Source organism: Phlebotomus papatasi, chromosome 3 (assembly GCF_024763615.1).
Source record: "Phlebotomus papatasi isolate M1 chromosome 3, Ppap_2.1, whole genome shotgun sequence".
NCBI classification, from domain to species: domain Eukaryota; kingdom Metazoa; phylum Arthropoda; class Insecta; order Diptera; family Psychodidae; genus Phlebotomus; species Phlebotomus papatasi.
Window position 1 is genome coordinate 1,925,701 of NC_077224.1, and position 24,688 is coordinate 1,950,388.

A 24,688-nucleotide genomic window follows, 5' to 3' on the forward strand; every position below is an offset into this window, starting at 1 on the left:
CCTCAAAATTTTTTCTTTTTAACTCTCATTTATTACAAAGAATGGCCTCTGGTGACCTGTTTATTTTCCTGCACATTCCTTCGATATCGAAGTTTTCTTTATTGAAATTTCTTTTACCCTCGTTCACATGGAATCCATGCCTTTGATTTTTTTTAATACATTTTTCCTTCTCTTATTTACAATCACACCTAATCCACCTAATAATCCACTTGGATGATTCTTTTTTTTTTTCTTGAGAAACAAAATCACCTAAAAATATGAACATTTCCTGGGATAAAACCAAAAAAAATCTGAATTAACACTCTAGGAACAAAAAAAAAAAGAAAAAAGTCTTTAAAAACAATTAACCATCTAATCTTTAAGACATTGCATTGTTTCGTGAGACACTAACGTCACAAAAAAAATTCATCTACGAGAATATTAAAGGAGATTTATCGAAAATTTATGCAACACTTTCAGGGAAATTTGCAGAAAAAGTTAATTAAAACCTCAAACACATTTTCTAAAATTAAATTTTAACAAATATGTTTTAGCAATGAAGCTTCATTTAATTTTTTTTATTGTAAATGGTGTTCAGTTCTTGAAGCTTTCTGCTAGAAGTTAATAAAAAGCGCAAAAAAAAGCATTTTCTTCGTCGTCCGTTAAAAGTAGGTCAAAGCTTTGAGCGAAAGAAAAACAAGCAGAAGTTTGAAATCTGGTTCCAAGTACCAAGTTCTGCATTTATATTTAAATGGAATCAACAAGTGCAGATTAATCCAGTTTAATGCACAAAACAGCGGCCTAGATTTTCGATTTTCTTGTGCTTGAAAGGCAAGAAAAATTGCCATAAAACCCAATACAACGAACTTCCTTTAAGTTAAAGCCACATTTTAGAATAAGATGTTGGACTGGCAGGAAATTAAGCTATCAATTCTTTTCACGCTTTTCACAATTGTCCCAAAATCAACAAGTTTAAAGGAGTAGAGATGATTTTATTTAATTTTTCTATCTGTTGGTACACAAAAAAAAACAAACATTTTGTAACTGTGTACACTTGTACATTAAAATTTTAATATGATTAACATTAATTGTCGCTGGTGAGAGTCCAAATGTGTAATTTGTGTGTTTGAATCATTTTATATTCAAAATTTGATCTATTTGTTGATAAAAAGGTAGACTTGGCCCGCAAAATTTGATATAAATTGATTTATAGCATTAATGCGAAAAATTAATGCGATTTTCTCTTTAATTTTTTAATGTGAAAATATTTATGCTTTAGGTGAATTTAAACTTATTTCTGCAGGCCAAGTCCACTTCTTTATCAATAAATAGAAAAACCCCAAATATTAAGTGACTCAAAGGCACAAATAATATATTTAGACGCTCACAAGCGATAATTAATGTGAATCACATTAAAATTTTAATGTGCAAGTGTGATAACGCCGTAAAACTGTTCGTAATTGTTTGTGAATTCCTACTTGGGGACTTACAAAATGCTCGTAAAACGTATAACCTACTAAAAAATTCGTCAAAGTTTGTACTTTTTCACATTGTTCATAACATGATCACTTGACGAGCATTTTTGTTCTTTTACAAACATTTGTTCGTATGGTTTTGTTTGACAAAACTTTACGAACAAATGACAAAATTTTACGAACAGTGTTTGTGAAAAAAAATACAAAAACTGTTCTTAACGTCACCATTTGACGAGCATTTTTTGTTTTTTTTTTTTTTTTGACAAAAAAACATTCATAAATGTTCGTAAAATTTTGTCATTTGTTCGTAAAGTTTTGTAAAACAAAAATATACAAACAAATGTTTGTAAAAGAACAAAAAACGCTCGTCAAGTGATAATGCTACGAACAAGGTTTATGAAAAAAGTACAAACTTTTACGAACTTTTTACGTCCTTGTGACGGCTCCTCGCAAAAGCATCGACTAGTGAACAACCAAGCTCTATCGAAGCATCATTAAAAGGATCCTCTTCAAAAGCCCAGTAGTACTCCGACATTAAATCAGATGTCTCAGAAGGCAAACCAGGGATGTAGCTAATGCGACAGCCCCTTGGAATGCACAACCTCGACATCTTTTTAACTACTTCCACATACCGACCGTAATTTTCCGGTTTTGGATCGATGCCTCTCACAGCCAAATCAACATTCGACGAGAATCTCTGCCAATTTGTCTTGCAGAATATGGAACCTTCGCCGAAAAGGAACAACTTTGGGCTGTACGGCAGCCGTAACTTGGTACACGATGGGTCTATGCTTGGAGTGTGGTATCGGGGGCAATATATTTTTACAGCAGGAAGGGGCTAATTTGTCTTCCGCAAAGATGAGATCAGGATTGTAATACTGTCGCCGGGAGCATGGCAAGGAACCTCCACGTGTATTTAGAGCTTTTCAGAACTAAATCGGTGCTCCTGGACAGTCCCCGGGGACTGACTAATCCTTCCACCACGAGGCTAAAAATTGAGTGTCGAAAAAACACACGAACACCTGAACCACAACGCAAGTGTAAACCCATAGATTTTTATCTGGTGGTCATGACAGCACTCACCACGAAAAGGTCCTTTTCAGGACCGGCTCTCAATATAATTTCAATGAATATTGAGGGCCTGTCGACGATAAAAGAAGATCTTCTTTGTGAACTTTGTGTAGCAAACAAATGTGACGTCCTTTGTCTTCAGGAGACCCATAGGGGCCCCACGCAACGTCGCACAGTGGAGCAGAATACCCAAAAACCTGGCAAAAATCGAAATGTTTTTTCTCGAATTTTTGAAAACTAACACCGCCAAATGATAGTTGACTAGTATCCTCACTAAACCCTATACTCCGTTTTTTTTCTTCATTGAAGTTATGGTACCTTGAAATATTACACCAAAGTTGACCTTACATTGCGATTTTGTCGATTTTATATGGAAAAATAGCATATATTTGAAGTATGAATATAGTAAAAATTCCACTTTCTAACCAAAATTATCTTATTCTAGAGGTCTTGTTCTGTCAAAAACCGTCGAGAAACCTTGCACCTTTTTTGAGTTTTTTTGGCAATGATATTTTGAAAATGTGGTAAATTGACTTTTGAGGGGTCATCGAAGACCGGAAGTTGATATCTCTTACCGTTTGAATTTTATATAGGTCAAAAGAATGAAAAAGTGCGAAAAACAGTATTTAGAAAAAACCGAGCTATTACTGTTACTTTACTAATCCATCACCGATTATGACCGATACAGTCGGGTACAGAATTGAAAGATCTTTCAAAAATGTCCAAATTTGTTCAAAACCGTTGAAAATTAGGCCCTCCAGGGTGGTTGACATTTGACCCTGAATAATTCAAGATGGCGATTTTTCCGGTGAAAGGTGTCAAAGGACGAAATATTCAGCTGAACTACCTCGAAAACATTTCCAAAAACGAACGAAATCGCCAGGGCCAATTTTTTGCAAAGTTATAAAAAACATGTATTGAGAGGGTTGGAAAGGGTGGGGGGTAATTTGGGTAAGTTAGTTCAATAGAAAATGTTCACTTGTGGGGAGGGGGGTCACTAAAGACCGGAAGTCAATATCTCTTACCGTTTAGCAGCCACAATGAAGAGAAACTGAAAAAAAGTCGATTGTTAAAATTAAAACTGCTCTCTCTTGGAGTTCGAGCAGTTAAAATGTAGAGAAAAAATGTTGATTTCCAAAAATTAATAGAAATTAAATTATTCTAGAGACATTCAGAATGCATATATAGGTGCTATAAAATATTTTTTGCCAGGTTTTTGGGTATTCTGTGCGTCGTTCAAATTTGAGGAACTCGACTGTACTTCAATCGTAATAGCAATTAAAGTCTCTCGATACGATTAATAATAATATTGCGCACAAGTCCAGCATCTTGTCGATCTCAGTAGTTTCCTGCATTACATAATTTTACTTACTTGAAAATTACGTTTTTGTTACGTTAAGTTCGTTACTTTGTTTAGAAAATATTACTTGGGCTGTAAATTATACTATTTCCCAATTGTAAATTTTGTTTGTTAATAATTACAATTTCACATTTTGTAAGCTTAACTCTATCGCGTCATTAGGGTCATATATGACCCGGGGAAAAACAATTTTTTTTGACTATTAACATTAATTGAAATCTATCGGTTTGTGCACGACATCATAATAGAAGGATGTAAGATTCTTGGCTAATTTTCTCAAGACTCCAGATATTCAGGAAAAGAAAATATTTGAGATCAAAAATCACTAATTTCGAACTTTGTGAAATGACTTTTCTTTTTCAAAATTTTTTATATTAATTTATTTTTTTCAGCAAAAAGTTCTTTAGAAACACAAAATAGAATATCCAAAGATTGTATATTGAATATTTTGATATAATAAACTACTCTCAATTTTCCAGAAAAGCGTGTAGAATTTTCCGGGTCATATATGACCCTATGGTCCCCAAGGGTAACAGTGTTTTCGTCCCAAACCTCTAGCGAAATGTAGTTGGGACATTGTTTTTCTTCGTGAAATGCAGGTGGGACATCTTGCTCCTGGACATTTCATCTTATATCTGATGAATTATAATATATTTTGCAATATTTTAGAGTATTCTGCAAGCGTTTCATATTGTGCAATTGTATTGTGTGTGAATAAATATGTGGATAAGTTTATTTTTGCCAAATACCACTCAAAATATTGTGACAGTGACTGTTCAAGGGATTTCCAGGAAGATTCCTTGAACACCAGGAGTACAGTGTTCATCAAAGCAATCCAGTTTGCCATGGTTTAGGCCAAATTAACAACTTTAAGCAAAAAAACTCTTAGAAAGCCCGTGATATAGATTTTGAAAATGGTAAATACACTTCCCTTGAGGACAACAGGGTCATATATGACCCGGGGTTTTTCCGAGTTTTCACGCAATGGAAATTTTTTTTCCTCTCTGAATTATTATATTTGATCATAAAGCATTAGGAAAAACTCAATTTTACATGAATTCATCTGCTGAATAAAAGTGGGACGCGAAAGAGTTAAACCCCGAACTTTCTGCAAAGCAAAAATAAAGAAAATAAATCAAGCTGCAATTGACATCAATTTGCAATATTGGCAGTAGCTTAAACACAAAATTATTATTCCACACAAAAGTCCTGTCTCTTAAAAATTACTTTATTTATCATTTTTTTATCATTAATACCTCCAAGATGTTTTTTTTTTGGAACTTACAAGTATAGGAAATTATTAGTTTTTTTTTCTTTAGAATTATTACTCTTAAGCCTATTTTCGACAGGACTTCTGCATTGAATTTTTTTAGGAAGACATTATTTTTTTTCCTTTCACTTTAATTGCAAATTTCCCATGGTTGCAGTGTGGACAATGATAAATATTTATTTTAATAGGCAAAACAACTTTAACTTTTTTTGTTTTTCCTTGAAAGGGAAAGTGCGAGCGCTCAACAAAAAAAATTGCATATAAATAGTTTCCTAAATAAAAAAAATAATAATAATAAAGGAGATACACTCGACTCTTCGTTATCCGGCTGACGTGGGGACAAAATGACATTTTGGTTTTTTGAATCTGGTCAACGTTTTTTTTTTACATTTTCTGCTGTGGAAATTTGTTTTCTGTCGAAAAAACAACAGAATTTTCTTTGTGGTGTGTTTATGTTTCATTTTGTAGCACGATTGTGTGTCAAAAACTTTGATAAAATGAAAATAATGATCAACGCACAATAAATCTTGCTTGTAAATATATTTTCAAAATTTCCTGTGAGAGTGAACGAGATGACTAGATCTAGATCTCACTCACTCTCATTGAAATGCCAAAAACATGTTTACTAAACAAAAGTTATTGTGCGCTGGGCATAACACATTAATTCACTCTGGAATAACTTCATGCTTCGTAAACAATAGTTTTGAATACATAAACCGCCATAGCGTTTGACAGCTGTCACCCGGATAACGAAGAGCCGTGTGTAAATGATTCCTAATTGAACACTCTACCTAATTTTAAGAGAATAATCACTAGATTTGCGATTGCCACAGGTCATGGTGAGACAATCACCGGCATACTCGAGCTACTGGCCAGGAGACAATTCCCACTGTCTGCTGTACTTGGAGTCGTTTTCTTAGTATCATCCTCCTCCGTTGACGGATTGCTGGAGGATGTTGTCTCTTGGCTGGTGTCTTCTTTAAGTATCGTGGAGAAGTTTTGGAGGGAGTAGGAGGAGAGATCATTGTGACTCTTCCTGCGTCTCTTTTTCTTCTTAGTCTTCTGTTCGTCATTGTCATCATCATCCGGATGACATCGAATAAATTGATTAATTGTCAGTGGATCAACCCATTTATAGTCAGATTTAGTAGCTCTTGAATGATGCCTCTCGTCCACTTTGCTTTGGTACAACTTCAGCCTCTCATCGGGACAGATAAAGGATGCCAGATGAGCCGGAATATCCGGCAAATCGAGGCTAACTTCATTGTTAATGTAATTAATGTGAATGGGCGAAGTATGGAGCATGGGCGAGTTCAAATTATCCTCTCCCGTTGGCGTATAGTACACCGATGCCTTACTCTCATCAACACTCCTCACCGAATAATTCTCTAGCATTTTATCCAAATGCCTTTGATGCAGCACATGATGATTCCTCTGGTCAAATTGTGATGAAAATTTATCCATTTTTGTCTTCAAATAAACCTCAAAATTCTCATCAAATTCATCATCATCATCACTTCTGCCTCGGCAATTTTCAAAATAGAAACTCGGCAGATTCTCCAGGACTTTATTGAGTGTCTGCTGCTGATACTTGTACCCTTCCCTAATCCTCAAAACCTGATGAGCACTAAACTTCCTGATCTTATTCCGCTGAAACACATAATTCTCCCTCACCCAATTCAACTGCCCTGTCGAATAATCCCTCACCCTCTTCACCTGATCATAGTACTGATCCCTCAATGATGTCAAATGATGCGTACCTATATCCCGAATATCCTTCAAATGCTTCGCTTGACTATTGTACGAATTCTGTATCCATTCAACTTGTTGCGTACAATTATCCTTAATTCTATGCACCTGCTGCGCATAGTTCTCCCTCAACTTCTCCAACTGCATACTCTTATAGTGCTCAATACTATCCAACATGGCATAAATCTGCCTAGCACGCGGAGTTGCTTTATCCCGGAGGCAACAATCGCAGCAATTCTTCATACACTTGTCCGTCAACCCGAAACGCTGATTGATACGTCGAATCAGTTGGACAATGAGCGTGAGGGCGAGGAAGAGAGCAGCTGTGATTATTCCACACACAATACTGCCAATTTTCACACGATAGAATATAATGGGATCAATGTAGAGTCTGAAAAAAGGGAGGAAGCCTGTTATTTACACAGAGCTCTCCAATGGAATGACGATTTGTGTTATCATACAGAATTCAAGACCATTTCGCACATTTAAAGGTAATTTTCATTCGCGTTGGCAATATATATTTTTTTAATTTGTCTTTGCAACTCTTTACAGATGAAAAACCATTTAAATCAATCATTTAGGAAAGTTTTCGCAAGAATTTATCATGACATTGAGGTTATGCTTAAGCTAACCTCAAAAAAAGAATGGTTAGAACCAGAGATTACATTATCTCTGAAAAATGCGACCAGTTTTAGTGTAAAGTTTTTCCTGTCTTCGTACACATTTCACAAGATATCTTCAAAATTACGTAGGTTGCCAATTTGGGGTTTTCGGTTGCCTTTTCGTTATTAAATTGGCCTTTATTTTGTATCAGTATTTTTTGCTAATTCATTCTACAATGACAGAAAACAGATAATAAACTCAAAAGTTTTTTCTGCGCGCTAGAAACATTTGGGAAACATAGGAAATGTCATACCCCTGGTTAGGACATTATTCACGAGGTTAGAATTTTATTCATTTTAATTTTGCTAAAATAGACATGGAAAAATAAAGAAAAAAAATTAAAACGAATCTGAGCAAAAAAATAAAATTGAGGAACAAGATCAAAGGTCAAAAAATAATCTTCACTCAGTTGAAAGTGTATTAAACTTACAAAGTGTTTTGGGGTAGAATTTTTTGAAACCTGTCCAAAATTATTTATGTGCGGAATAGGATTTATTTAAAAGAATTGCATTAGATCACTTTCTCCCGTGGTTGAATTACTATTTAAAAATTCTGCCACATAAAACATGTTTTAAAGTTTTTGAGGTTAGGTCAAATAACTTAAAACTTTCGGAATTTATTTAATGGCTAAATGAGGCCAATTTGATCAAAAATTAAAATTTATCTATGCGAATGATTATTAGTATTCTATACACTCTTAGAAAAATTTAGTCTCAACAATCTCATATACAGTGGAAGTAAGAATGGACCCATTCATATATTTAGGTAGGGTAACTAAATGAAATAGTTGACCAATATTAGTTACAGTATCTTTTTCATTTAGTTATCATAACTAAATTAGATTATTAACGGGTTGATAGATACCCATCTTATTGGCTGTAATAACTATATCATATTAGTTGTGGTTACTATATAGCATTTATTATGATACCTATATCTTATTAGTTATGAAGATTAATTCGTAATAGTTGGTGTTTTTTTTAGAATTATTAAAATTATTTTATGCTATTCATATTCATGTTCCATTTTCTTATACAAATTCATGTATAAGAGTATAAGCAGCCAACGGAAGTTTGCAGGTAAAATGATGCACAATATTAATCTGTTATGGACATTCTATGATTTATAAGCCAAATTTTTCCAAAATCCATGATACAATCACAAGCGATAATTGGATTTTAGTAAATATTCACCTGAAATTCTCACTGATTGCACAAGAAAAATTTGGAATATAAAGTATAAAGCCCCCTTAAGATAGTGGGACTTGAAAGACGCGACATCCTTTCACATGCACTTCTTCTGAAGCACGGTGGCTGCTTGAGAAACTCGAAAAAGCTTCAACACATAAGTGAAAAACCACTCTTTACTACTAAAAAAGTTGTCTGAACTTTATAAAAATATAGGCGCATTTATTTGCATTAGTTGTGAGAACTAGATGGAATTAGAGACCAATATTAGTTGGGATATCGATTTTATTTAATTAACACAAGCAAATATAATTGTATGAAACCATTAGGATATAATTGCCACAGCTTATCCTCGTAAATATTGGCTTATGTTCTCACTAATAATAAAATTATTATGAGAAATTGTTTTAAGATATAGAGAACCATTTTAAATGCAGTGCCCTCTCTATAAAATAATTTTGAGGTTATGTATGCATGTCTGTTCACCAATGAAAATTATTTATCTTGTGAAGTTTTTGTTTAATAAATGAAGTATAATAGCATAGAATTCTCTAATTATGTCTATTTAATCTTTTTTTAAAATTTTTATACTAATTCTACTAAAAAAATTTGTGTTATATTTTCGAGAGGTTGAACAAATTCAAAAAATCCAGCCCGATTACGAAGCGGACATCTGAAATATTGTCTCACAATCATCCAAATTACAAAGCGGGCACTGTAGATTTGACAATAATCACTCGATCAACTAATTTTCATTAGTAATGATGTCTAAACTTTTCTAAGAGTGTACTAGACAGCTTCGATTTTTCTAAGGTTAGACTTAACATAACCCAAAACTTCTCCAATATGCCAAAAAGTATTATTAACTCACTTTTCTGCATTTAATTAGAAAAATGGCTGTATTAATATTAAGAAAAAATATATATCATTTTGATACATGAGAGAAATTGCGTTGTTTTTAAGTTTATGCATATTCACTGTTTATTGGTGGTTTCAGTTTTTCCTAGAGAGCGCTAACAGCCATTTGGCTAAGCGTTAATTTTACAAAAAAAAATTAACTCCTCAAATCTGTATCCTTTTACAAGGTTCTTGGCCTTTAAAATGTTCCAAAAGCAACATTACAAAACTTTATAAATTACTAAACTGTTTGAGCAACGGCTCTGCCGTTTTACTGTACAGGCTCTTCCACAATTCTAGGCCGGCGGTGGACACATTGTACGGGGAGTGGGCGGGGGGGGGGGTTGTAAATGTAAAATTATTATTATTATGAAGATATCAGTGAGGCAACGTGTTTGTTGGGGAGATATTTGAAGTCAATCAACCTATCAAGATTTATATAGAGAAAAAGATTTTTTATTTCTAACCTCAAAAAATACTGATCATTTTAAAAACTTTTAAAGCTTTTGTTAAATTTTGAAATGTATTAAAAGGATTGTGGACCATATCAGAAAACAGCAATTTACCTTAAATCAGGATATATTCTGGATATTACTTTCTTCTTTGAGGTTAACTGATACATAACCTCAATATATACCATAACCTCTTTAGTAAGTAAAAAAATCCAATTTGATTAATTCAGTCATTTGCCAATTCAGTTTTAAAAAGAATATCAAAAAATAGAGATCAGATTATTATTATTATAAAATTTAAATTATGTAAACTTTTAAATTTTGATTTATTGTGAATGAAAAAAAGTCGGACTTTGCCCAAAATTTTTTTTAATATATTTAAATTACTAGCATAATAATGGCTTCTTAGCATTTCTTGTAATAATTTATTTTCATTTACCGAGAATCGTCAATGAGAGCAAGTGACACTCAAAACATAGTTTTTTTTCGGAATGGAGATAGAAAAAATTCCTGCCTCCACCCAGAATTCAACTGGGGACCTCTCGTTATATGAGTGTTCTATCAACTGAGTTATAGAGGCCAAAAGCTTTGACTGACTTGCTAGCAAATCCATTAATACATGGGCTGCCGACTCAATTGTACGCATGATACCGTTTCCAAATCTCATAAATTGAGAGTGATCACTTGAAGTGCACAAAGCAATTGGTTAAAGTCGTATCAAATTAATGAGGTGAGGAATTATATTTATCCTTTTTACCTGAACTGATTTTATCGATTTTTTGTGAGTCAAAGAATTAAAGTTTCAACAAATTAACAGCCTAAATTATATCCGAAGAAATATTTATCGATAAATTATTGTCAATGTAAGGCTTATTAGAGGAAGGCTTCGCACATACTCTGGCTTTGAACATTTCCCATGAATTTTTGAAATTTTCCCATTTACCTTTAATGAATCAAACCCAATTTCAGGAAAGGTGTGCCTTAAAGATTCATTAAAGGAATATAAGAGAAAGGGAAAATATGAAATGTTTGAAGCCAGAGTGTGTGCGAAGCCTGAAAGCTTTTCCGTTATAAAAGTATTATTATTTTAGAAGTATAACAAAATGATTGTAATTTGAAACATAAAGAATTGTGAATTACTACTGAGGCCTTACGAAATACTCCTAAATTGTACAACTCACAAAAAAAAAATTTGCAAAAGTTTGTACTTTTCGCAAACATTGCTCGTAACATGAGCACTTGAAGAGCATTTTTTCGTTATTTTCCAAACATTTGTTCATAAAAGCACAACAAAATGTTCGTAAAATTTTGTCAGACAAACAAAAATGTACGAATAATGCCCAACGCACAATAACTTTTGTTTAGTAAACATGTTTTTGACATTTCAATGAGAGTGAACGAGATCTAGATCTAGTCATCTCGCTTATTCTCATGGAAAATTTTGAAAACATGTTTACAAACAAAAGTTATTGTGCGCTGGTCATAAAGAATACACGTCAAGTGACCATGTTATGAATATATTTGTGAAAGTGTATAAACATTTACGAACTTTTTTGTGAGTTATACGATTTAAGAGCCTTTCGTAAGTCTCAAGTAGAAAATCACAAACATTTACGAATAATTTAACAATTTTTTTTTTCAAATTATTATGGGTCTTTTGATATCCATTGATAGCAGAACTATGAAAATTGAGCTTCGTTTACTCAAAATAATTCAATGAATAAAGACCCACAGAAATTGTCCTTAAAAGTAGAATGTTCAAAGGCATTCACTGAGAAAAAATCGGGGGTGCGATTAACTTTTTTTCCTCAGAACTTTAACACTTTTTAGGTGTAAAAACATATCAACATTTTTTAATGTTAATTTTACGCCTTTTTAAGGGTAAAATTAACATGGAAAAGGGTAACTTTAACCACTAATACAACTAAAAAGGGTAATATTTACACAGATTTCAGATCAATACTGCAGGGTAAAATAAACATTTCCGGAAAGTTATTTTAACTTTTTCGGATTTCTCTCAGTGTTGACAAAAAAATCTATCTCCAAATTTTAAAATCATCGGAATTTTCTAAAGTAAAATATTAACGTAAAAATTACGTTTTTATTATGATAAATTTCTAACTTATGTCAAAAATATTAATCAAGTCAAATAAGTATTGGAAACAAAACTTTTCATAATTCATTGTTTTAGTTTTTTGCAAAATTGACCAACTATCATCCATCTCTTTTTGTATTTTCAAGACTTCCACATTAACAACAGATTTAACCAAAGATAAACATATTTCAAAATAAAATTCAATGTGTTACATTCCATGAAATCATTAAGTGAGAGTTTACCAAATAGCGAAAGTTTGGAATGTGTTTAACAGAGGAAAATTTGAATAAAAAAATGTTTTAAATATTGAAAAATGACTGAATTAAAAAAAAGTATTATCTGTTACATAATGACTGCTCAATTATCTTGTCTACCAATAAATAAAGAAAGAAAAAACCTCTGGCTGCCCTTAATGACTTTTATCGATTCGTGTAGCAGAGTCTAATGGAAATTATTGGAGAGCAAAGGATCTTTTCTGTGCATTGGATTAATAGTACAGTTCCAGAAAGTTCATAATAAGTGGAAAGTTTACTGTATTGATCCAAGAAGCGCACAGAAAATATGTTGAATAATGTGAAATGTTATTTTCAGCAGTATATGTTGCTTCACAAGAATTACTCCGGTATAAAGAATGCCCTATGTAAATTCCTTTCCACAAGACATTCTCGAACAAAGTATAGAAAACCAAGGAATATTTCTAATTCAACACTTTCGAAACACCGCAATTTCAGTACAAAAAGCGAGGAGAAACTTTTTTTTTTTATGAAAAGAGAATAGCATTAGGAATTTATAATACAACACCCAATTCCTAAAAGCATTTAATTCAGAGACAGTGAGTGTAAATGGTATTTTAATGCTCTCCTAAAACAAAAATACAATTTTAATCCAATAAATATTTCATTATTTGTCTGCTTTTCCCTCAGCACAACAAAATTTGCAAGAATCTGCTGAGCATCTGCAGCAGAGTTGAGAGAGTCATAGATAAAATTTGTCCCACTGACTGACGCAGAGAGATAAACATTACTAATAATGTAGACAGAGCATCTAACACTTTTGAGCTTCTATAACATTTATCTTCTCTATAACAACAACATTTAAGAAGAGAGTTTTGAGATGCTGAGAGACATGTTAATCATTCAATTAACACAAAGTTTTCTTCCTTCATTGTGAATTGGTTCAAGACGCGAAATCATTCAAATGGAACTCTTCTCATCTTTTTTTTTAATAGAAAGATGGCCTTCTACTTGATAAAAAAAAACATTACTATAGAGAAATTTCCACTGTACAGAGTGTCGTAAAAACATTTTGTTTTGTTGACAATTAACCATTATAATTTACAAATTGAAATGTGAGTTGAAGTTAAATAGAATCGCCTTGTTAAATATTCTTACAAGAATAATTCCAACTGGAAAATTACTCAACGAGTTACAAGTAAAATAACCTACACAGAAAAATTAGTTCGTAGTGTATCAAATTTCGGCCACTTTGAGTGTAATTTCGGCCATGCAAATAAATAAATTAAAATTATGTATGTTACACCGAGAAAAATGTGGATGGTAAAATTTACCATCCTCCATATAAAATTCTAATGGCCAGATAGTAAAAAAGTCACCCAACAAACGTGATATTAAATCCGACTGTCAAAAATTGTAGAATTTATTGCATGGACAGTAAATTCTATTAGCCGGATGGTAAATTTTACTGGCAGGGTAGTAAATTTTACTAGCCGGATATTAGAATGAAAAATGTCGGAAAAATTTATTTTTCCTTATTTTCATTAATTTTTGGCCATTGTTTGAGAGCTTGGGGCCCTTCTTGGATGACATTCTCTGTATTTCAAGCCATTTTGGTGCGTGAAAATTGACGACTGCGCCGAGATTTGAACACGCGACCTTTGTGATGACAAGTCCAGCATCTTCCAGCTGCGCCACGAATTGCTATAATGTATTCAAAGCATATCGGGAACCGTTGCATCGGCAGCCACGATATTCCAAAAAGACATTCTAACAGCAGGATGGCAAATTTTACTGGCTTGGATAGTAATTTCAATCTAAATTTGAATTAAAGTGATCAATATAAAAATTCTAGAACTATTAATAATTTAATTACAAGTTTCTTAGAGTGATAACTTCTTGAACATAACTTTCGTTTTTTCGGCGGTTGATCCGCCAAGTTTGTTTTTTAATCACAGTAGCAAACATACAGTAATTTTAGAACGTTATATTTGCAATTTATCATCTCGAAATTATTTTTTTTCAATAATATATTTAATTTTTCAAACTTGAACAAAATTCTGTAAGATTGATGAATAATTTTTAACTTACATTTACCTTATTTACTTGGTAAAGCAACTTACTCGAAAAACAAGTTTAAAATATTTTTGTTAAGTGGGATGAAAGAGATTCATGCGGAATCACAGGAAATATTTATTCACTATAAAGCTTGGGATCGTAAAAAGCATGGGCACTTTCTCCTAAACTTAATATTTTCAAGTTGTTTTTGAATTTGATATTATTTGGAAAAAAAGTAAGATATCGAAAAGAATCTAACCCGAAACATGGAATGCCGTAGATGACGTCCCGAAATTCGTTTTTTAATTGCGACTTATGACAAAAATTAAGGTTGCATATCTCGTGAACGTATAAAGGTTTCTCTATACTTATTTTATTTGAAAGGAAATTTTGTTATTTTTGAGACAATATACGTGATTTTAAATTAAGTGTTTAAGTTTCTCGTAAGAACCCTCTGAATTTTGTTTGGAATAAATTAAAAAGTGTTATTAATGGCTCCGGCACACCTTTTAGATCAGGAAAATTTCATGAAGTCTAAATTCGAGTTCCTTTCTGTCTCATACGGTTTGCATATGTCTGTCTCATTCTTTCAAACTCTTCTTCTTCTTTTAAACATCACTCCAAATTCAATTTAGCTCAATCAAATTTGGAGTACGAAAGAATGGGATAAACATATGCAAAGCGTGTGAGAAAGAAAAGAATGTGAATTTTGATTCCATGCAATTTTACCGATCTAAAAGGTGTACCGGAGCCATAAAGAATTAAAAAATTAAAAAAAAAGTGTTAATCAGTAATATTGAATGCTAAATTCTATGACAAGACAGCTTTTACTTTTATTTTCTTTTAACATAATTAAACTACATTATAAAACGGTTTAGATTGAAAATCACGCACAGCTCAATCCTAAAACGGTAAATGCGCCTAAAATCACGCACAGCTCCATCATAAAACGGTAAGTGCGCTTACAATTACGCACAGCCCAATCATAAAACCGTAAATGCGCTTTAGATCACACACAGTTCAATCGTAAAATGATAAAAGCGATTAAGATTACGCTTAAAAAAGCGCATTCTTAACCGTTTTATAACTGAACTGTGCGTGTTTTTAAACGCAATCTTAAGTGTTTTATGATTCAGCTGTGCGTGATTTTAAGCGCAATCTTAACCGTTTTATCCTTAATCTATGAGTGTTTTTAGCATAATTTTAACCACGCTATGATTTAACTGTGAGTGTTTTCAGCGCAATCCTAACTATTTTGTACTTCAACTGTGCGTATTTTGAGCACAATTTTAACGAAATTAATTTAATTTTAATGACATAACATGCTGAATTTGATAAAAAATATGAGTATTGGTCAATTTATATAGCCAGATATTAGTGGACTATACAATATCTAGTCTACTTTCATAGATTCATCAGTAAATCAATTCTTTAATTAAATAAAAGTCAGTTTTTCTAATTATTGAGAAGATATTTTTAGACAAGAGTAAATTTGAGCTTATTTTTATGAGAAAATGTTTCAGGGATATATTTAACGAATTATAATCCTGAACAAGTCTAAAGATTTATATATTATTTGTCTTCGTCAGATCACATTATTACTTCTTTAAATTCATATACTCTTGCGATCACATAAATTGTTCTGTGATTTATCATATCGTTTTTCTATGTTTCTGTAAACTTCGCCAAAGCTTAATCAATTAGAAAAAAAACAAAAAATAAATGTTTTTAAAAAATCCTAGAAATCGGGTCGGATAAATGTTTAAATAATACCCGAAAATTTAAAGGGTTGTATCCGTGACCCGCCCGACCTGCAGAAAATAAAATAAAACCCGCCAGACCCGCAAAAAATCATGCGATTGGTCATAAAAGATCCAGATAGCGTCATAAACGATCCAGATAGCAAAGCGCCCGAATAGATTGACCCATACACTTGGAAAATATTCAAGAATTCTCCAATGTGGTAAGAAAAGGTGACAAGTCATGGAATTCTCTTTTTTTTGTCTAACAATGCAACCCTATTATTTATTCCTAACACAAATTACCATTTCTAATGTTTCTTCAATTGCTTTTAATAACATCATACATTCGGTGAGGTGTAGCCCCTGTGTTATTAAAAATAGCTTTTCCTCTGTGAGATGCAAACATTTCCCCCGAGAAAACAAAACCAAATAAAAAGAAACTTCATCTTCTCTACAATACCAACAAACAAACTTTGTTCCAGAACCTCTCTCCATACACCTTTGATTTTGATGTTAGACTTGGAATTCAATTAAAAGGAAGGAGTAATTAAGATTTTCTCTGTATATTTTCAGAGGGAAAAAAAAATGGTGAGTACTTACCTTACATCTGAACTGGTATTGCCCATTATATTCCATGCGTAGCATGTGTAAATTCCACTATCACTGCGACTGATATTGTGAACACGGAGATATCCATTTTCCAGGAGATCAACACTTGAGTTCCTTTGGGTTGAATTTTCTCTGCGTCTGGTGTGATTTCTCCGTTCCATGGTGGTATTTAGGAATTGTAGTTCAATGTGTTGTTGATACTTTTCCTGATGCTGATCCGGATTGATGATTTTCATGTCGGGATCTGGGACATGACGGAGAATTTGATTGTGTGGTGTTACCCAGATGATATTGGGCGTTGGATTGCCCGTGAAGGAGCACTCGAGGGTTACGTCAGACTGAAGGAGATGCATTGTAGCTGGGGAAACATGAATGAGACTTGGCTGGAAGCAATGGAGTTGCTGAAGGACTCTCAGCATATCTCCCGGATAGCCATTGCGACACTTGAGATCGTGTATATTAATTACTGGACCATCAATTGGAGTGTCCAAGAGGAAGTCCATATTGGTGGTATTTTCCTGCAGCAGGAGTAGTTGTCGGATCCACGATACCATCCAGTGCATCCGACAGTCACAGGCAAAGTCATTGGCAATGAAATTGACATAGCGCAACTGTGGCAATTTACCCAGATTTTCCGGGAGAAATGTCAGGGCATTACCGTGCAAATCCAGTACCTTGAGACTTGGTAAATCCCCAATTTCTTTGGGCACCATGGTCAACAGGGAACTTCCTGTGATCCTTAGAATCTCAATTGCTGGTGCATTGGTCAGTACACTTCCATCTACGCACGTTAAATTGCCATTATCTTGCAGATGGAATTTTTTCATATGCCTCAGTACATCTCGATTTACCGTGGCATTTTGCCTAGCAACGAGATTTCCCAGCCTCCTAAGACCCGTACGACTTAGATAGAATTCTTGCAGAGCATACTGATGCATAAGAATGCCATTTGGGAGACTCTCAAAGGGATTTCCACTCAAATCCAACTGCAACAGTCCATTGAGTGAACTAAAGATACTTGATGACAAAATCAACAGATAATTCCCACTGACATTGAGATACTTCAACCGGTCCAAACTACTAAAGGCATTTCGGTCAATAAAATTAATACGATTCTCAGCAATATTGAGATACTCAAGTTGATTCAGTCCATTGAATGTATTTTTGAAGATTGAAACCAAATGATTGTGATGCATATTCAGCACCTGAAGACGTCCATTCTCAATAAAATGATTATCATGAATGGACATAATGCCATTATGGGCAAGATCTAGCATCTCAATCATCCCAATGTCAGCAAATAGCTGAAATGGCACAATACTCAGTTGATTCCTCTGCAAATGGAGCTTTTTCAGTGTCTCCAGGCCACGAAAGGTATGTCTTGGAAGATCTTTTATCATATTATCAGCCAAATTCAACACTAACAATTGCTTGAGATACCCAAAGGGACTCCATGTAACCGTTGATATTCTCTCAAGTTGATTCCCAGACAAATTTAGCTCAAGCAATGATTGTAAATCCATAAAAATATTCCCAGAAACATTACCAATACGATTCCCGGATAAATTGAGAATTTTCAGGTGAATCAATTTGGCAAAAGATCTCTCTGGCAACTGTGAAATGTCATTTCCGCTAACATCGAGCTTTCTCAGCCTCGTGAACCTCCTCCTTTCACCCATCAATCCCCTAAATTGCCCATCACTCATTCCACTGTCAGTCCAAACCAATACTTCCGTTGCATTCTCACCCTTCAGCTCCAACTGTACCCTCTTATCCCCATTCTCAATATGCCTCAATATAATCTCCGTATAGGATTGATCCTGGGCAAAAAATCTCCCAGATACATCACTAAGTGAAGCATTGGAGCACTGAAGAATCTTCTCTTCAGTCACACTACAGTGCTCCTCCAAAAATCCACAATGGACACATTTAACCATTAAAAGACAAAATAGTAATATTGCCAATATCAGGATAACACCCCTGTGTCGTCTAATTTCCATTTTGCGCACAATTTTATCAGATTTCTGGTGATAGTACTAGTCCATTTAGTCACTGTTGTTTGTTGGTGATATTCCACAAACATTTCGCAAGATACCACGCAGAAAGGGGGAAGAGGGGGAGGGGGTCTGAAACAGGCCCAAAAAATTGTCTCTCAGTTACATCATCCAAGGAGACAGGTATCACAATTCCCATAATTCCCAAAAGAACATTCTAAACACTTAAAAAATTTCTAGCCAGAAAAAAATATATAGTACAAAGAAGACACACTCATTTGTATCAATTTAATGAAAGAAAAACAAAATAACTCTGCATTATGATATGGAAGACGCGCAATTGTTATCACTCATTTATTATTAACCCTATTCTAGGCTAGTGGCTGGCGCATTTCTTATCTCAAACAATTTTATCATAAAACTCACATAACAAAACTTACAAATTAAATGAAGTTTATTTAAATATTTCTGGTCAAAGAGAAATTTAGTAGTATTTTCCTGTTTGTTTAATTTAGTTAAAAAATAAAATCTATTACTTGGTATATTTCTCCTCAAATATGCTGGGAATGCGGCTACCGCCGACTTATCATAAAACCGGTCTCAGTAGGAAAACAGCAGAAATACGAATCACCAAGTTAACAGATATTAGGGGAAAGTGGTATTTTCTCTTATTTCCCAAAGCAAAAATTCTATTTTGTTAATCGAAGTTCATAAAAAATAGTTCGTTGTATTGACTATAGTTTAGACTAGAGAATACGGTTTTGGATTTGGAAAATAAGAAAAAAATCGAAATATTCATTTAAATTAAAAAAAAAAAAAAACAATTGAAGAATATTTTCTCAAATTTTCAAGTCAATCCTAATTAAACTTTAGGTAATAAGAATTTTCGGAAGTTTCCCTCACTAGCTTCGGTGTAAAGAGCGCCAAACTTTAATCACCTTTTGATGAAAATTCTTTTTTAAATTTATTTATTTATTTATTTTTTATTGTTTTGAAAAAAACACTGACTGAGGATTGTCTATAGGCAATAGGCTTTACAAGGAGAACCAATTTTTGATCACAAAATAAAAATAAATGTACAAGGTAAAACATATTGTAAATTTCAGTAAAATTAACATTTAATTAAAAATTTACATTTAAAGACCAAGATCAAAATCAAGAAAATTTCAAGTTTTTAGTATTCTGAAATCAAAAAATTAAGATCAAGATGTCAAATGTCTTAGAATCTTGAAATCCAAGACACAAATCGTGTGGATATTAACCCATTCCTTACCGTGGTATTATACATCATACGCAAATTGAGTGATTTTTGATGATTTATTTCTTGGCAATTTTTATCCGAATTGATGTCGGGAATGGATTTTTAGTAACTTTAGTTTTTCAGTTACTTGGAAAAAATAGTCCGATGGAGATGAAAATACATTTTGTTGTTATTTTCTCGCTTTGCGGAAAGTCATGCAAAATTTTTGCTCAAAATGGCGGACGGAAAATACGACATCCCGTCGAATTTGTTAAAATTGGCCTCTTTCCTCTTTCCTGATTTGAATTCTGGTTGCCAATTGGTGTTCTTGGATAGTTACTCTATCTAAATCAATAGAGTTTGTAATGAATTAATGCACAGAATTTAAATTCTGTGCATTAATTCTGCATTAATTAATTTACAGCCATTAATTAATGCACAGAATTTAAATTCTGTGCATTAATTCTTTCTGGGCTCCTCGCGCCCCCATAATAGATAAAAAATAATTTTCTTTTCAAAAAATTCATCTATTAATCGGTAGGAAACTAATCCCAAAATATGATCATTCTATCTCAATCAAGTATTTCTGGCACATTGACTGAATGGGTTAAGATTAGGAATTCTGGAACTGGAACCAATATTTCAAGACGTCAAATGTCTTGTTTTCTTGAAATAATTCCAAGAACTTCTCGGAGGATTTTTTGAAAAGTTTCATACGGAAATGACTATTGATGAGGAATATTTCTATAGGAGATGGTATAAAAAGAGAATTACTTTGAAAAATACCGTGTTTAATCGAAATGGTACGTATTTCTAGATGGACATATCGAAGTACATCACCCTTGAGGATACCTGCACTGCAAAATAATCACGTCTTGCATAAGCATTTCTTGGTTTATCACAGATCACAAGTTTGGTTTGCACTTCCTGGACTCCCGTTTATGGCCTCTCATTTATTCTTTAATACGTCCTATAATTAATTTTCCTAATTTATATGAGGAAATTTCAATAAATTCAACAGAAAAATGAAGGTATTTTGTCAGAAGTAACGTTGTGTGGAAAACCTTGAAATCTTGGTTTTAGCTAAGACAATTTAAGTTCCATAAATACTTCGCGTCAGAATACGAAATCTTGATTTTGGAAATATTTGCAAAGCTTGAAATTTTGATCTTGATATTAGTCTCAGAATTGAGGCCGATGTCCAAATCTTCGATATTTTTTCTAGGAGTCCAAATAATTTCTGAACTAAGATATTTTTGATTATAATACTATAAAATTGGCTGAGTAGATATGTTACGGGTCGGAAAGAGAATCTTGTTTTGACGTTAAGGAGTTTAAATTTTTTTTAATACAATGTTAAAAAAAAGAAAAAATATGCTTTTAAAGTCGTTAAAACAAATTAATATTATTCCTTAAGACCTTTATACGATAGGAACAATTAGATGAGATTCTTTACATTCTCAGCTTTTGTGGTCAGAAATGAAATCCGACCTAGTCAGATCGGCAGATCGACCATTACAACCTAACCATAAACTTAACCTTAAGTTATTATACTACTACTTATTATTATATTTGCTAGCGTTCACGGCTACCGCCAATCGTTGCAAGAGTTGCAAGGATAAGACAACAGCAAAAAAGAATAACATAACCAAACTTAAAATAGGTGCTAATTTATTATTTATCAAGTATAGCCTAACTTAAAAAATTAAGTCAGCTTGACTTTAAAAATTTAAAACATATTCTGTAAGGCATAAGTTCTTAATCTTCCTTTTCCGTGTAAGGTATTTTTCATAAGTAATTCCTGTAATAATGGGATTAAGGATCTTAATTTTTATAGGAAAAATTCTGGTTTTTTAGGTTAGGTTACACATAACCTCATAAACAATAAAATGAGAGAATTGGGTTTAAAACTTAGTATTTAAAATTAATAGAACATGAAATCTGGGATATATTATGCTAGTAACACTATTCTTAGACACCTCTAGACTAAAGTTTAATTGAACTTAGAGAATTGTTAGAATTTTATGATAAAGATTTTGTAATTCTCCTGTTATCGCGAAACTATCTCTTGATTTTCTCACTATCTTTTTAATTGCGTTTCTCAATCAAAATGACACCAAAACAGAAAAAAATTATTTTTCTATAGCGTGAGCTCCCCCCGAGAAAAAAAACTACGCCACGTCCACAAGACATCAAGGACACGAAAGACCGATAGTACATTTGGTCAGAAATAGCCCCCAAGAAGTCAATAATTGATGAGGGATTGATCAGGCATGCACCTTTCCTCGATGGAAGTCAATATGGGACATGCTCCTGCCATTTAACTTCCATTAACTACTCTTGACCTTGGGGAAAATATCAACAAGTAACCAGAAAATTACCTGACCACCCTCCTGACCAATTTTACGGTTGAAATATCTGCCACATTTTCCAACTAATATTGCCTGCTCTTGATTATTTCGCGAGGAAAAGCCACAAAAGTGTTCACTCTCTTGCACACAAAAAAAATGACTATGGCAGAGCGACTGGAATTGTGTTACATAAATCCCTTCCTCTGAATGGCTTTTTTTTTGCATAACACCTCCGTGAGGGGCAAAGTGGGCCCCTAAAGAAGTACCCAATACACAGTCGACCATGTAATAGTTTGGCAAATTGAGAGCAAATGCATTTTCATGCACATTTGAGTTACATGAAAAAAAATTTTCTCTTCAAAGACTGTCAAAAGTGCATCTTCTTGTTGATTTTTTTCTGGCTTTTCGGAATTTTCTCGTACTTACAGGTGTTTTAATCTCTTATATGATCCATGGAGATGATTCTGCACGTGCCACAATTGCTGCCTGATGGGGTTCTGTACACTTTTTTCTTGAAAAAAATTTCTAACACTTGTGTCGTCTTCCAACCACAAAACAGCCCACACAACACTAAACACCAATGTGAAGTTTGCACTAAATCTCAAAGCCATCAAATCTTTTTAAATGTTAACGGATTTTGCTAAAATTTCGAACTGATTTGTTTGACAAATTTTAAAGATCTCTGCGATTTAATTGATATTTCCTTAATATACATTTAATAAAATAAATAACTATGAAACACACCAAGAAATTAACTCTCAAAAATGGTTATTGCTATGCTTGCTAATGCAAAGTTCTTTTTAGCATCTTCACGGTGCTATAAAATATCGATTTTCAATTTGATATTTGACGGCGAATTTTTGTGACAAACCAGTGGCGTGCGGTGTGCACGAAAAATAAATTTTGCTTCAGCACAGCTGATTTTTGAATTTTGATTTGTTTTTTTTTTGTTTCAAGACAATTTTCTTTTTACGATGAAAATTTTGATAAAAAATATTAATTTTTAACTGAGTAAATGGAAAAAAGATGGAGAGACTTCGACTATTGGTTGACACTTATCTGAAGAACCCAAATGCAAGTTATACAGTGCGCTCTCTAATCCGGATCGCCGTAATCCGGACGAGTTGTCGACGGTTACATTTAAAATCATTTTGAGGTCATGTATTCATATGTGTTCAGCAATGAAAATGAATTATCCTGTGATGTTTTTGTTTAATAAATGAAGTATAATCAGTATAATAGTATAAAATTCTCTAATTATATATTTTTAATCTTCTTTAAAACTTTTATTCTAATTCTACAAAAAGAACTTGTATTATATTTTAGAGACGTTGAACAAATTCAAAATATCCATCCGGATTACGAAGCGGACATCTGTCATATTGTCTCTCAATCATCCGGATTAGCGAGCACTGTACTGAGATTGGAAAAGGCAGTCGAGGGCCCGTCTCGCTCCATTGTTTGGTCCGGAGGTTTAAAGTTCAATGGAAAAAACCGTCAGTGAAATTTAAATTTCAATCAGCTTCATAGGGGGAAGTGGGGCACCTTTAAAATGAGAATAAAGTTCCAACTTTGAACTCTTTTCCTATGTTATAGGTATAACAAATTAAATAAATTAATAGCACAAATAAACTCTCTTGCTTGTTATTCATAACATATTTAACTTTTGGGTGTACAAACTTCTGATATTTCCTAAAATGGAAAATTAAAAAAAACGTGACATTTTTTTCAAAGGTGCCCCTCGTGGAGTAACTTTGAAATGGTTTGGGGTACATTTGAAAGGGACTTTTTTACTCATTATTTTATAATAAAATCACTTTTAAATAATCTAACGGATAGAACATAGTTTAAAGACCTTAATAAGCCCGTTTTAACAATAAAATGATTTGTTAAATTATTTTTTTAGGATGTTTTTCATATCATGTTTTGTACATAAAATAATGTAAGTAAAAACCATTTTTTACAATGAGTATGGTAACTGGTAACCCTAAGCAGATGACAACTGTCAAGAAAAATGTAAACAGTAATTTCTGTGTTTTGTTGGTTTTGTTTATCTTTACTTGGCGAGAGATCTCCCGAAAATCCTCCAACGCAGTAGATTGTCTGGGATTAAATGAGAATACCATCATCTATAATGCATCTTACTTGTACAAATGTCAAAAAAGAGCGAAAGAAGTTGAGATGAGACTGTGAACAATTTGAAAGTTCTTCCGGAAAGTTTCTTCGATGATTCTGTGAAAAATTCTAAAATGCTACAGAGAAA

At 33.1% G+C, this 24,688-nt stretch overlaps 1 protein-coding gene across 4 annotated transcripts; it reads right to left on the reverse strand.

The window, feature by feature from the left end:
• Nucleotides 1-56: 56 nt before the first annotated feature.
• Nucleotides 57-23,016, reverse strand: LOC129806416 (immunoglobulin domain and leucine-rich repeat-containing protein 2). 4 transcript variants are annotated; one of them, XM_055854987.1, is made up of 4 exons: nucleotides 22,852-23,014; nucleotides 16,832-18,966; nucleotides 5,947-7,295; nucleotides 57-249 (listed from the first exon to the last, which is right to left on the reverse strand). In XM_055854987.1, exons 2-3 carry the CDS (start codon nucleotides 18,838-18,840, stop codon nucleotides 5,990-5,992), a joined length of 3,315 nt encoding a protein of 1,104 aa, XP_055710962.1. In that variant the 5' UTR covers nucleotides 18,841-18,966; nucleotides 22,852-23,014; the 3' UTR covers nucleotides 57-249; nucleotides 5,947-5,989. The 4 variants fall into 4 exon arrangements, with proteins under 4 accessions (XP_055710962.1, XP_055710960.1, XP_055710959.1 ...); XM_055854985.1 differs by having other exon boundaries at nucleotides 57-268; XM_055854984.1 differs by lacking the exon at nucleotides 57-249 and adding an exon at nucleotides 5,093-5,427.
• Between the last annotated feature and the right edge of the window lie 1,672 nt (nucleotides 23,017-24,688).